At 41.3% G+C, this 15,659-nt stretch overlaps 1 protein-coding gene and 1 long non-coding RNA gene across 3 annotated transcripts in view; one reads left to right on the forward strand and one right to left on the reverse strand.

Moving 5' to 3' along the window:
- The window catches only part of LOC131936588 (uncharacterized), a 93,305-nt gene that overhangs the window by 3,202 nt on the left and 74,444 nt on the right, over positions 1-15,659 (reverse strand). Inside the window, exon 3 of the mRNA XM_059293641.1 lies at positions 1,050-1,217. Coding sequence (XP_059149624.1) covers positions 1,050-1,217 — 168 coding nt within the window. The remainder of the gene's footprint in view (positions 1-1,049; positions 1,218-15,659) is intronic.
- On the forward strand, positions 10-9,514 carry LOC131936589 (uncharacterized). 2 transcript variants are annotated; one of them, XR_009386075.1, is made up of 3 exons: positions 10-24; positions 1,969-2,231; positions 9,338-9,514. It is a non-coding gene; the product is annotated as an uncharacterized LOC131936589 (long non-coding RNA). The 2 variants fall into 2 exon arrangements; XR_009386076.1 differs by lacking the exon at positions 9,338-9,514 and adding an exon at positions 6,758-7,193.

Below are 15,659 nucleotides of genomic sequence, written 5' to 3' on the forward strand. Positions count from 1 at the left end.
TGAGGAAGGGAAGACGTTCATTAGGTAAAGTTATACCTTTAATTGTTTGTTTGCTTAGAATTAACTACTACCAAAACTAAAAGGGAAAAAACTGAAATCGGTTCCCTAATTCAGATAACGTAATCTTCTACACACCAGCGAGTTGATGTGTTGTATTGCGTTTTAGTCATTTTTTTATTTTTACACAGGTCATTTAGTTTTGATTGGGACATTAATAGAGGCGTCGACCTTGTCACCAGCATAAATGATAATTGGTGTCTGTGTTGTGTGTGTGGGGGGGGGGGGGGGGAGTTGAAGCGAAAACATAGCTTCACCTATATTTAAAAAAGAAGAAATATCTAAATTTATTTTTGACATTTAAAACTGTGACGTAGACTGGTGCGTGGACAGTATGACGTAGGCAGAAATGTGGATAAGTGTGACTTGTATGTGCTGTGCTGGACAGACGTATGGACAAGTGTGACGTAGGCAGGCGTACGGACAAGTGTGACGTGTATGTGGTGAGCTGGACTATGGACAAGTGTGACGTAGGCAGGCGTACGGACAAGTGTGACGTGTATGTGGTGAGCTGGACTATGGACAAGTGTGACGTGTATGTGGTGAGCTGGACAGACGTATGGACAAGTGTGACGTAGGCAGGCGTACGGACAAGTGTGACGTGTATGTGGTGAGCTGGACTATGGACAAGTGTGACGTGTATGTGGTGAGCTGGACAGACGTATGGACAAGTGTGACGTGTATGTGGAGAGCTGGACTATGGACAAGTGTGACGTGTATGTGGTGAGCTGGACTATGGACAAGTGTGACGTGTATGTGGTGAGCTGGACTATGGACAAGTGTGACGTGTATGTGGTGAGCTGGACTATGGACAAGTGTGACGTGTATGTGGAGAGCTGGACTATGGACAAGTGTGACGTGTATGTGGAGAGCTGGACTATGGACAAGTGTGACGTGTATGTGGTGAGCTGGACTATGGACAAGTGTGACGTGTATGTGGTGAGCTGGACAGTCGTATGGACAAGTGCCAGAGAAAACAAACCACGACTTACTGTCCACCACACAGATTGGTTGGCTGCCTGACCACGTGCCGTTGGCGTCACATGACCTCTCCATGTCGCCCGAGTGGAGCCTGTAGCCCGAGCGGCAGGTGTACTGGGCGTACGTCTCGTTCCTGTCCGTCAGGAAGGTGGACGGGTCGGCCTCTGGGGTGGCGCATACTGGGGACAGATACATGGGTCGTTAGGTGAACTGTTGGGGGTGGGGGGGGGGGGTGGAGGGGTCGGCCTCTGGGCTGGCACATGCTGGGGACAGATACATGGGTCGTTAGGTGAACTGTTGGGGGTGGGGGGGGTGGAGGGGTCGGCTTCTGGGGTGGGGCATGCTGGGGACAGATACATGGGTCGTTAGGTGAACTGTTGGGGGTGGGGGAAGGAGTCAGTCACAGGGGTCGGTGGAGGGGTCGGCCTCTGGACTGGCGCATGCTGGGGAGAGATACATTTTTGTTTACGTGAACTGTTGGTGATAGGTGTAGCTATGGGGTTACATAAAGGCAGAATTTCTACTCCTGCCGACATTGAATTTTTATTTAACATATATGTCAGAGTTTTAATTTTTTTAAAGCGTCTCTAAAATAGATTTTTCTATCATTTTAACTAAAATTGAAAAAGAATACAACTTCAACAAGCGAGCCTAAATACATCTATTTTTATTTTTTATTTCTAGTGTATTAAATTTGTATTTTCTCTTGTATACCACACAATTGCACTAAAATATTGATAGATTCTTAAACATTGGAAAACTTGGGGGGAAAGGAGGTAATCGCGTAAAATATATAGATATATTTAAATTATTTGTTACTTCCCTTGTTAAATAAAAAAAAACGCACAATAAAATAAGTTATGATCACCACTGAACATAGACAACAAACATTCCACAAAATGAAACTCGTCACTCCACCCCTGGCCACAGAGCACCCACCAGCAGGACATAACGGAGACGCCCCTGCAGCCGACAACACGCATCTTCCCACGCCTTATCTCAAACCTTCCCTCCTGTAAGCGTCAAGTCCCTTTCTAACAAGAGAAATTCAACTCAATCGCAAGATAAGGGGAGGTCATCTAGCAACTCTTCAACACTAAGTCCTGCTCGTGAAGTAAACAAGATGGCGAGGTCTGCTCTTGTCTGGCTTTGTGTGGCCTTCATGTTGGTGGCCGTCACGATGGCCGTGTTTCGTGAGTACTGGTTTATATGTGTACTGGTTTATATGTGTACTGGTTTATATGTGTACTGGTTTATATGTGTACTGGTTTATTATGTGTACTGGTTTATATGTGTACTGGTTTATATGTGTTCTGGTTTATATGTGTACTGGTTTATATGTGTACTGGCCGTGTGTCGTGAGTACTGGTTTATATGTGTACTGGTTTATATGTGTACTGGTTTATATGTGTACTGGTTTATATGTGTACTGGTTTATATGTGTTCTGGTTTATATGTGTACTGGTTTATATGTGTACTGGTTTATATGTGTACTGGTTTATATGTGTACTGGTTTATATGTGTCCTGGTTTATATGTGTACTGGTTTATATGTGTACTGGTTTATATGTGTACTGGTTAATATGTGTCCTGGTTTATATGTGTACTGGTTTATATGTGTACTGGTTTATATGTGTACTGGTTTATATGTGTACTGGTTTATATGTGTACTGGTTAATATGTGTCCTGGTTTATATGTGTACTGGTTTATATGTGTACTGGTTTATATGTGTACTGGTTTATATGTGTACTGGTTTATATGTGTACTGGCCGTGTGTCGTGAGTACTGGTTTATATGTGTACTGGTTTATATGTGTACTGGTTTATATGTGTACTGGTTTATATGTGTACTGGCCGTGTTTAGTGAGTACTGGGTTATATGTGTACTGGTTTATATGTGTACTGGTTTATATGTGTACTGGTTTATATGTGTACTGGCCGTGTGTCGTGAGTACTGGTTTATATGTGTACTGGTTTATATGTGTACTGGTTTATATGTGTACTGGTTTATATGTGTACTGGCCGTGTTTAGTGAGTACTGGGTTATATGTGTACTGGTTTATATGTGTACTGGTTTATATGTGTACTGGTTTATATGTGTACTGGCCGTGTGTCGTGAGTACTGGTTTATATGTACGAGTTGGGCTTAAAGGTTCACGTCAATCGCGGTAACCGCAGCTTAAAGATTCACATAGATTTTACTTTATACAGAGACACACACACATACACAAACTCATACACACACATATACACATAAACTCACACACACAAACACATACCGACATACACAAACACACATATATACACAATCTCAAACACACACACATACACAAACTCAAACACACATACATACACAAACTCCAACACTTAGACATATACGAAAACTTTTCGACATACACAAACACACACACACCAATATACACACACTCACGCACGTGATTTTAATAGGACGTATAAAAAAACTCATGAACCTATTGTTTAAATACGACAGTTAATTTTATTTCAGTAGTTTTCATTATATTAGCGTAAGCTATGACACAAAACTTAAATCGCAATGTTTATCCTGCCTTAAAACTAACCCTAATCCTGTCCTTAATCCTGCTCCGATCAGTAGTCCTAACCCTAGCACAACTCAGTATAGAAAGGACGGAAGTCTCTAAAGCCCCTCTCAACATTAGCGTTTCATGTTCCCTAACAGCCCCTCGGTCAACTCGTTGGCAAACCGTTAAACGTATTCACTCAGTCAGCTCTAATGGGTACCTGGCATATGTTGGGGACAATATTTTACTAGCCACTGACTACAAAACCCCTTAAAGTACCGCATGGCCAATAATACAGAGAGAGAGGGAGAGAGAGAGAAAGAGAGAGAGAGAGAGAGAGGAGGGAGAGAGAGGGAGAGACAGAGAGAAAGAGAGAGAGAGGGGGAGAGGGAGAGGGAGAGAGAGAGATCAACCACCTGTATATAGCCACGCATTTTTGAAAACAACAGCAGCGATACCCGAGGCAAAGCGTGTAAACAAACATGATAGACCTTGTGAAAATTTAATAACAGAGGGGAGGCCACTCAAGCAGACTGAGGAGTTGGGGGAGAGAACTGCTGGGGTTTTGGTATCACCGTGGGTTCCTTGGTTTTGTGGGTTGGGTGGAGGGGTACGACAAAATAAGTGTTATAGATTAAGATTTATAAACATGACTAGTGTACTTTTAAGCGTCTTAGCCCTAAATATTGGTAAAATGTATTTTCTGTTAGGTGTTTAGCTGCTGAGTAATACTGTATCCTTGACACTGATCCGTCTATAATTAACTATTAAACTGAAGCACTGCAATTGATAACTTGCTCCTAGTTGTTCCCCTAAAGTTTCTTACACCACGTTTACGCTTGCGATAACTATAATATTGTACATGTCTAGAATTAAATAAATAACGAGTTAATGTTATATTTAAATATATTTAGACATGTCGCAAATGTAAACGCGGTGTTACGATACGTTATAGTTTTTCACACATTTTGAAATATCGATAGCCTAGCTAGTGATGGACAACAGAGAAACAAAGAAAGTACACATCTACTCATAAGTGCCCTATTAAGTCAAGAATGCAAAACACATTGCTTTCATTATTATACTATCACAACACGGTACTGTCCTTGTTATCTACTGTGAGGTGTTTTGTGTGTGAGCGGGTGTTGCTAGTGATGTGTGGTTTCACGAGAAAGGTAGTTTGAAAGCTTGCCTCACAGATAAAACTGTATTTGGGAAGTAGTATGTGTTTAGCCCGTAGCCCTCCTGGTCACAAGAAATTGTAATGTGTGTTTAGCCCATAGCCCACCTATAATCAAATAACATAGAGTGTTTAGCCCAAATCGATATATACAAAAGTGCTTCCCACCGTACTATGTATCAAAACATTACACATTTTTCTCATCTTTGTATATATTTTTTTACTGTGACATCACTCCATTTAGTCACATGACAGAAATGTCACATATCTGACATCTGACGCTATCACATTGTATCTGACACCTGACAATGTCACATATCATCTGACACCTAACTGTCAAATATTAACTAGCATTTTATTGACGTTTTATTTTTACCCATTTGCACAGAACCTAAGGAAGACCAATTCGTCCAATACAAAAATATTTGTTGCCATTCCTTTCCCAGCAACTTCCGGTTAAGTTAATCAAAAGATCTAAAATAATTACTTCCCCTTGGGTTAAAACAAAGCTGTACACAGTCATTATAAACGAATGTAAGTCAGGGGACGTCAGCGGGCACCACCAGACGTTTATCTAAGTCCTCAGAGTTGTCGGTCCTAATTGTTTCGTCTATTTCCGGAACCGTCAAAAAAATTTCCACCGCTGGTAATAGGATTGTCCGATGTCGTATTTTTTTGGTCGATCGTAGTTCTATGTTCAGCCAGACTAAAGTAGTCTGATTAAATGTCTGTCTGTGGTGGACTTTTGTCTGTAAGCTTTGATTAATAGAGCGGTTCTATACTGGGTAATGAGGGAACAGCTGAGGATTATGTCAATCGATTGGAAGCGTCGCTGTTACGGCAGGAATGAAGATGTCTTCGTGAATTTGCTTTTCTTCACTGCTTGAGAAATGTTATTTAAAAGGTTCTGTCTCATTTATAATATATATACTGGATGATGGTCAGCGGTGACGTCAGATATACTGGATGATGGTCAGTGCTGATGTCAGATGTACTGGATGATGGTCAGTGTTGACGTCAGATGTACTGGATGATGGTCAGTGATGACGTCAGATGTACTGGATGAAATCAATGCTGACGTCAGATGTACTGGATGATGGACAGTGATGACGTCAGATGTACTGGATGATGGTCAGTGATGACGTCAGATGTACTGGATGAAATCAATGCTGACGTCAGATGTACTGGATGATGGACAGTGATGACGTCAGATGTACTGGATGATGGTCAGTGATGACGTCAGATGTACTGGATGAAATCAATGCTGACGTCAGATGTACTGGATGATGGACAGTGATGACGTCAGATGTACTGGATGATGATCAGTGATGACGTCAGATGTACTGGATGAAATCAATGCTAACGTCAGATGTACTGGATGATGGACAGTGATGACGTCAGATGTACTGGATGATGGTCAGTGCTGAAGTCAAATGTACTGGATGAAATCAATGCTGACGTCAAATGCAGAAGATGATGATCAGAGTTGAAGTCAGATACAGAAGACGATAACAGCAGTATCCTAATTGGATCCAATCAATGTTAATTAGCTTGGGCGGAGTAAATGACTGGAATTAACAGTCCGTGAAATGGCATATCGTTCTATGAATACTTAGTGAAGCCTCACCACCCGATAGTGTTGCGTATGTTAGTAACCTCGGTAGGGATTTGAACCCGATCAAAACGACAGGCACGTTGTTAGATTCCAGGAAACAAACGTCTGGTTCTTTATTAGTTTCGCTTACGTGTTTATCGCAAAGCCACGTAATGATGTCAAGATATGTTTTAGAACTAAATGTAAACAATCATTATTCGAGCTTGAAGTAACTTTTTTTTCTAAACTTTATTTCTGGGGTGCCGTGAATCAAAGCTAGTAATGTATTTATTGTTACACAAATCTTTAAAAAAAAAAATTGCAGCCTTCTGTAAAGTTCCAGCAAATATTTTAAAACCAGCTGTTCCCGTCGAATCTCATGTGTGTCACGTGGTTCTGATTTCAGCCCTGGAGAAGTTTCTAGACTGTTCCAAGGACATCCGTGTGGACTGTGTCAACGCTGACTGTGACGGGCCGGATGGAACCATGTGGAAAGTCGGCTGTCCAATGACGTGCAACGCGTGCCAGCCCTCGTAGTGCAGTCGTCAGTTGCTGCACGGTGCAGTGGTCAATCGCTACACGGTGCAGTGGTATACAGAAGGTGGAAAGACGTTTTATTTGACACTACATACAACTGTATATAAACTTGTTGTGCCAAGGGATTTAACTGCAGTTCAAGAAAACAAAATTCGTCAACAGCTTCTAAATCACGGGAACATTTTATTTGTTTGCGAGAGTAATGAAGTTAGGACTTAATGTGTATTTCCGGTAGTTGCAACGTTTCGGACAATATTATTTTTGAGGAAAACTACAGTTATGAATTTAATAAAGCCTTGGTAGGATGAATACGTTGCGTTCCTTTATTTCTTACAAGCTTTAAAATAGGCTGTCATAAATTACTTCTTGCAAAGTTGAAACGTGTAAACTATTAGTATTTCAAACAGTGTTTTGAAAACCTATTGTGTAAAATAGTTCTTGCAATCTTTTGAAACCTTTTCGTATGAAGTATTGTTCTTGCAATGCTTATCTTCTAGCTATCACTGTGATTCGTTTCATACGGAATAAAGTACTTCAATTTTAAATTGTTCCCTGCAGCGCTAAATGGGTTGTTAAAAATATATTTCAATGCTCAAATTTCAAATTTCAACACAAAGCAAGATCGTCGAGATTACAAAGACGACCTTACACAATTCTGTACGAATACCAAAAAAATTGCTTGAATCAAAACAGTGTGTATGCAGTTTTACAACAAGAACATAAAAAGTGCTTACACATGCATTGAATGAATATTAAAATAAATCGGTATGTTTCGATCTTGCTAATCTAGCGCGTAAAAATACAAATGGTCGATATCACCTTTAACTAAAATCCGCGACAATTGATTTTTGAAATTGTTGTTTTTGTTTATGGCCAAATGCTTTGCTTATATCTTATTGTCATATTTTACTCAACGCGACATCTTAAAATGTAAATTTCACATGAAAACGTCTTTACATGACATCTTCTACACATCACAACATCTTTACATGACATCTTTTATACATCACAACATCTATACAATATATATTTACATATAAAAACTGACTAAATCATTACACGAACAACATCTGTAAACGACTACTGTGTGACAGCTTTGTTCGCGGATTAAGAGAATAACAAATATAACTAAAGATAATAGAAAAACATTATCCAACATGAGTCATTGACTCTTGCAAAATATTTACACCAAATTAGCTTCTACGATGCTTATTTGTTATAGCTGTAAAGGGAGTTAAGCTAAAAACAAAAGATTCAACGAAAGAAATATCAGTTTGTTTACTGAAAAACGTACTAAAATAACAGAGGCAATCACATAATAGATGTGTATTGTGATATAAGATATTTTTTGTTATCATTTATTGTTGCTTAAAAAGTTGTGGTTCTTGTTTTGTATGAGTTATCGTTATTGGTTTGTACGAGTTCCCGTTCTTGATTTGCATCGTTCTTGTTTTATTAGGGTAATTATTCCAAGTTCATCGTTGGCTTTTTCTGTAGTTAGCTTCTCTGTAAACAAATTGATCGTAGTCTGGTGGGAGGGGGAGATGGGGGTGGGGTAGGGAGACTGGGTGGTACCAGGGAGGGGGGATGTTGGAATATTGGATTCTCTTGTTGCTGGGTTTGAAGGGCGTCGTCTCGCGATAGTCTGATAATTGTCTTTCTGTGTCTCCTCAAATGGAAGAGTCTCATCACCTGTTGGCGTGGGGTGGCGTCTGGAGGGGAGGTAAATCAATTCATTAACTCCACAGTGATGTCTTAGTTCTCTCCCCTTACCGTGGTTAACTTATCATTTTGTATTGATTGTATATTGATTTAGCTGAATTTGATACCTGTTTTTAACACTTGTGATGATATTTTTATGATGAAAAAAACATTAAAAGACATAGGCAGTGGCGTAGCTTCCGTAAAGCTAGCGTAAGCAAGGCATAGGGGCCCAAGGCAAATAGGGGCCCTTTTTCGAAAGTTTGAGGGGGGTGCAAATCGAAAGTTTGTCCCCGGTCGCCGGGAAGGGTCGCTACGCCTCTGAGGGGCCCACTAACACTTTTTGCATAGGGGCCCAAACATCCTAGCTACGCCACTGGACATAGGCTGAACATGTGATATTGATTTACTTGACTAAGCTCATGCCTCAGGATAAACAAAAATCTTCAGGTCGGTTTTGTCGATATTGTACCTTAGACTTGAATCAACACACCCACAATGGATGACCTGTATTTTTTACATAACTTAAACTTTGGTCACGTGACAATGTTAATTTATTGTAAATTATCTACCTTTCTTTGACCAAATAATTTTTTGGAAGGGAGGGGATAATACCGGAGAAGAGGAAATTAACATGCCTTAAATTGTGTCACTGGGTGAAGACCCCCCCCCCCCCTTCACTCTTGTAACGCCACTGCATGTGTTGACGTGTTGATGTATTAACCTGTGTGTCTGCCTGTACCCCCAGCCCTGCCCATCTCCCATCTGCTGGACTGCAGCACTGACCTGAGGGTGGACTGTGGCTCCATGAACCCTGACGACTGTGACCAGCCCTTCTACCAGCTCAGCTGCCCCAAGACCTGCGCCGCCTGCCCGACCTAATTAACGTGAGATCACGTGACGAGAACTAACCAATAAACACTGAAGTGTTAACCATAAAACTTTTTTTGTGCTTTTTTTTTCTTTTGTTATAACCACACAATGTCAAGTACATTTTGACCAGAGTTATGTAGAAAAATAAACTATTTAAAGAACTATCAGTGACTACCATTTGTGCTAATGTTTGTTTCATTGACGTGTGTATATTTTTTTTTAAATCAACTGTAGTAAATGAATTCGAACTCTAAAATCGATAACTTCCATCCCACGCTACTCTTGCCTGGAATGAAATTTGCCTGAATTATCTCCCTCATTACACAGGGGCAGTGAATCATGTTTGATCTCAAGCTTTCTGCATGGCTGTTTACCCCCCCCCCCCCCCCCCCCCCACGTTCATTAACTTAAAGCCGATGTACATTTCATAAAAACTCATTAACCGGAAGAAACCGGAATTAACATACGTAGACCGGAAGAAGCCGGATGAAACAAGTGTAGACCTTCCATTTTTAATTTAGATTCATTTATTTTTTTGGTTGCACTTGCTGAAAAAATATGGCTATTTCATACACTAAAAAAAAACCTCAATACATAGAAACCAACAAGGCAACAAGAGTGTACTTTACCAGCACCAACGTGTTGATTTAACAACTGTGAGTGTAACAAAAACAAAAATCTCAACCAGCAGTAAGTACAACACCGACATCATCTCAAGCCCTTCATACAACACCGACATCATCTCAAGCCCTTCATACAACACCGACATCATCTCAAGCCCAACACCAACACCATCTCAAGCCCTTCATACAACACCGACATCATCTCAAGCCCTTCATACAACACCGACATCATCTCAAGCCCTTCATACAACACCGACATCATCTCAAGCCCTTCATACAACACCAACATCATCTCAAGCCCTTCATACAACACCAACATCATCTCAAGCCCTTCATACAACACCGACATCATCTCAAGCCCTTCATACAACACCGACATCATCTCAAGCCCAACACCGACACCATCTCAAGCCCTTCATACAACACCAACATCATCTCAAGCCCTTCATACAACACCGACATCATCTCAAGCCCAACACCGACACCATCTCAAGCCCTTCATACAACACCAACATCATCTCAAGCCCTTCATACAACACCAACATCATCTCAAGCCCTTCATACAACACCGACATCATCTCAAGCCCTTCATACAACACCGACATCATCTCAAGCCCAACACCGACACCATCTCAAGCCCTTCATACAACACCAACATCATCTCAAGCCCTTCATACAACACCGACATCATCTCAAGCCCAACACCGACACCATCTCAAGCCCTTCATACAACACCAACATCATCTCAAGCCCAACACCGACACCATCTCAAGCCCTTCATACAACACCAACATCATCTCAAGCCCAACACCGACACCATCTCAAGCCCTTCATACAACACCAACATCATCTCAAGCCCTTCATACAACACCGACATCATCTCAAGCCCAACACCGACACCATCTCAAGCCCTTCATACAACACCAACATCATCTCAAGCCCTTCATACAACACCAACATCATCTCAAGCCCTTCATACAACACCGACATCATCTCAAGCCCAACACCGACACCATCTCAAGCCCTTCATACAACACCAACATCATCTCAAGCCCTTCATACAACACCAACATCATCTCAAGCCCTTCATACAACACCGACATCATCTCAAGCCCTTCGTACAACACCGACATCATCTCAAGCCCAACACCGACACCATCTCAAGCCCTTCATACAACACCAACATCATCTCAAGCCCTTCATACAACACCGACATCATCTCAAGCCCAACACCGACACCATCTCAAGCCCTTCATACAACACCAACATCATCTCAAGCCCTTCATACAACACCGACATCATCTCAAGCCCAACACCGACACCATCTCAAGCCCTTCATACAACACCAACATCATCTCAAGCCCAACACCGACACCATCTCAAGCCCTTCATACAACACCAACATCATCTCAAGCCCAACACCGACACCATCTCAAGCCCTTCATACAACACCAACATCATCTCAAGCCCAACACCGACATCATCTCAAGCCCAACACCGACACCATCTCAAGCCCAACACTGACATCATCTCAAGCCCAACACCGACACCATCTCAAGCCCAACACTGACATCATCTCAAGCCCAACACCGACACCATCTCAAGCCCAACACTGACATCATCTCAAGCCCAACACCGACACCATCTCAAGCCCAACACTGACATCATCTCAAGCCCAACACCGACACCATCTCAAGCCCAACACTGACATCATCTCAAGCCCAACACCGACACCATCTCAAGCCCAACACTGACATCATCTCAAGCCCAACACCGACACCATCTCAAGCCCGACAATGCTGACATGAGGGTGAGTACTAAAAGTGCTCTCACAACGGCGAGTTTTTCTCCCCTCATTAGTCGACAACCTGCAGGTGCCAGAGCATGCTCGTTAAACCACGTGACCGCTTGCAGCTTCCCACATCCGTGGAGTGGCAAATTATCTCAATCAATACGTGATACACCCCCCCACCCCCACACACACATAGAGACAGACACATAAAACCATAAGCTAACAATATTATAAAGCATAATTATAACACATTTGAATTTTCATTCTTTTAAGTGTATATGTTGAAAATTCTGGGGCAAGGGGATGTTGCCCCCCACCCTTCCTTTTAATGTACTTACTATCTTCTAATCGTCGAAACAATAAAAATGACAAAATGAAAAACATGAATTTTTTAATTCATTGATGCAGTGTCGTTTGAATATGTTTTAAATCTGAGAGGGGAGGGTTGGTGAGCTACATTACTTCCCTACCACAACCAGGCTTGACCGACGTTGTGTGGTCACCAACTGAAAACAACAGCGACAGTATGTACCGATGTGTGTCACCGCTTGCCAACAAAACAGTATGGACACATCATGTGTGGTGACCACAACTAACACCATCACCTGCACTATGTAAACATGCTTACAATTACCAGGCGGTTACGTCCATCTTACATTTCCAACCTAGCACAACCTACCTCGCGGTTGCAACCTGCTACAGCCAACCTACGCAGGAACAACCAGGTAAAGCCAACCAAAACTGTAGAAATAATTAGTTCGATCCTTCCATTAAGAACTATCTCAATAACACCAACCCGGTGCAACCAACCCGGTACAACCCTCCTCTCGGCACAACCAACCAGATACAACCACACCGGTTCAACCTTACAGATACACCCAACCCGGTATTACCACCCAAGTACAAGCAACCCTATATAAACCTTCCGTCACAAACAACCCGATACAACCACAACGGTACACCCAACCCGGTATTACCACCCAAGTACAAGCAACCCTATATAAACCTTCCGTCACAAACAACCCGATACAACCACAACGGTACACCCAACCCGGTATTACCACCCAAGTACAAGCAACCCTGTATAAACCTTCCGTCACAAACAACCCGATACAACCACAACGGTACACCCAACCCGGTATTACCAACCAAGTACAAGCAACCCTGTACTTTACACACAAAAAGGGAAACAACTCGATATTAAAAATCTGACGCCATCTTTAAAAAAAAAATGCCGGCAGCTATGTCATCAGAGACAACATCGGTTGCCGGGCAACGGTTTAAATTCAATGAAGCCAGTGGCTTTGACAACCTTCGGTCGCGAGTGAATAGCAACAACACGTGACCAGAGATCCGGGTAAACAGGAGAGCCGTTTCAGCTGGGAGGAAGTGACACACGCCCACCACTCGTGGGTCAAGGCCGTCTCGAGGGGAGGTCAACAAGGGATACATCGGGCTGGAGTGGGTTCGAAACCATCGGAAGGCTAGGAGTTTTGAGAGGTGTGTGGTTAAAATAGGAGGAATGGTTTGGAACCACGAATGAGATTCTGTAGAGGGTGGTTGAGGGTTTAAGTGTAGGAGTCAGACATCTACAGACTGTTTTACTAAGTGCGGCCTTGGGGAATTTGAAACATGAGTACAACCGCCTATTTAATATTTTAACTAAGGTATGAGTTTGAATGTAATAATATGGATTACCAAGTTGTTTTATTGGAATCATCGCGGATACGTCTGTGCTCAATCTAGATTCGGATATGAAAATGGATTCATTGTGCTAAATCTGGATATGAGAATGGATTCATTGTGCGAAATCAAGATATTTGAATAGACATATTTGTGTTAAATCCAGAAATGAAAATAGATTAATTGTGCTAAACCAAGATATGAGAGTGGGTATAATTGTGTTAATTCTAGATATCACAATGGATTCATTGTGCTAAATCAAGATATAAGAAGGAATATAATTGAGCTAAATCAATGTATCACAATGGATCTATTGTGCTAAATCAAGATATGAGAGTTGGTAAAATTGAGCTAAATCTAGATATCACAATAAATCCATTGTGCTAAATCAAGATATGAGATTGGGTATAATTGAGCTAAATCTAGATATCACAATGGATCCATTGTGCTGAATCAAGATATGTGAGTGCGTATATTTAAGCCGAGTGGACTAGTCCGTGATCCCCAACCGATAAACTTCTACCAGCCTATGGGCCGGGAAAGTTACGAGCGTCTCCATCTTGGGACCGTCTCCAGACAACAGATCAATAACCCCAGAACTATTTCCCTGACAGAGGCAGACACTAGACAGACAGTAAAGTACTAAGTAATCGAGCAGATACGTTCCGCGCACAAAGCAAAGTAAGAAATAAACGAGAATTATTTATTTCTTTAGCACGGAGAGCTTCGCCCCGATTACAAGGCCGTCTGAAAACTTATTATAATTTGATGACGTAGATGTTTGTTCTAGTTTCAGCAGACGGGAAATAGTTTATCTTCTGCTGAGATCAGGCCTGTGTTTACCCCGCGGCTACGAGAGATGATCAAATAAAAATTTGGATTTTAACTTGTGCCACGGAAGAATGACACGATTTTCAGTGACGCTGATTTTGTTTTTGCTTGTGTGCAGAATGCTTGTAATTGCATTTGAATTTGCTGAATCGAGTGTCCCACTTCTTGGTTATGTAATTGGTTTTAGTGACCAACTGCTATAAACTGGTTTTAATAACCAATTACTGTTTTGATTAAAGAACCAAATTTTTGTCATATTGTTAATGACTTACTTCTGTAATTAAGGCGAATGACCAAACTTTTGTAATCTTGATAAATGGTTTACTATTCTAATGTAGTTTAATGACTTTCTTCTGTAATCTGGTACATGATTTATTACTTAATTAAATATGGCGAATAACCTATTTGTTATGGTAAAATATATATATATTTCTGGTATGATAAATGACCTACTTCTATAATACATCTGTAATATGGTTAAATTACACATCCATTGGTGACTTTTTTTTAGAATATTATTGACGAGACAATCTTGACAACATGAGCAGTTTATAGCCCAACTTGTTAGCTTTCTAGGTCACGTTGCCTTGAAAGGTCAAGGCCGTAGAATACGTTCTTTAGAACCACGGTCTAGAACATTACCCCCTCCCGTTCATTAACCCCCCCCCCCTGGTCATTATTCACTGCCATTAACCCCTCACGTGATCAGTTACATCCCCCCCCCCCCCCCATCGTAGCAATTACTCACCTCTCAAGGATACCTATTACCAACCTCTCAATGATACCTATTACTACCGCCTCTCAAACCCAGATCACAAAGCACAACCCATACTTTCCACCATCAGAATCAGAACAATGACGAGATGTACCAAGGGAAATAATGTTTAAATTTGCACAAGGGAGATAAATATATGTCTCACGGTGTATAAGGAAAGACAACTGATAAAGGGATAAAGCTTATTTTTGTTCAATGGAAGCTGCTGATTTAGGAACTTCTAATTAGCTGCCTGCGTTTAATACTTATTAATTACATTCATTAAAAATAATAGGGTTTTACCAAGTACCCTAAACTTAATGGGTAAGTTGCATTAATGAGTTGTGTGTTGTGTGAATTGTGTGTCTTCCATTCAGGGCCTACTCGCCGTCTTAAATTAAGCCGCTAATTAAACATTATTAAAACCAGTCTGAACAAAAAAATCATTAAATTATCAACAACGACTGAAAATCAAAGGGATAAAAAATTTAGACATGGAAAATCTGTATCGAAA

This window comes from Physella acuta, unplaced genomic scaffold, assembly GCF_028476545.2.
Source record: "Physella acuta isolate Inbredline_101_S28 unplaced genomic scaffold, ASM2847654v3 ptg000181l, whole genome shotgun sequence".
Taxonomy (NCBI): Eukaryota; Metazoa; Mollusca; class Gastropoda; family Physidae; genus Physella; species Physella acuta.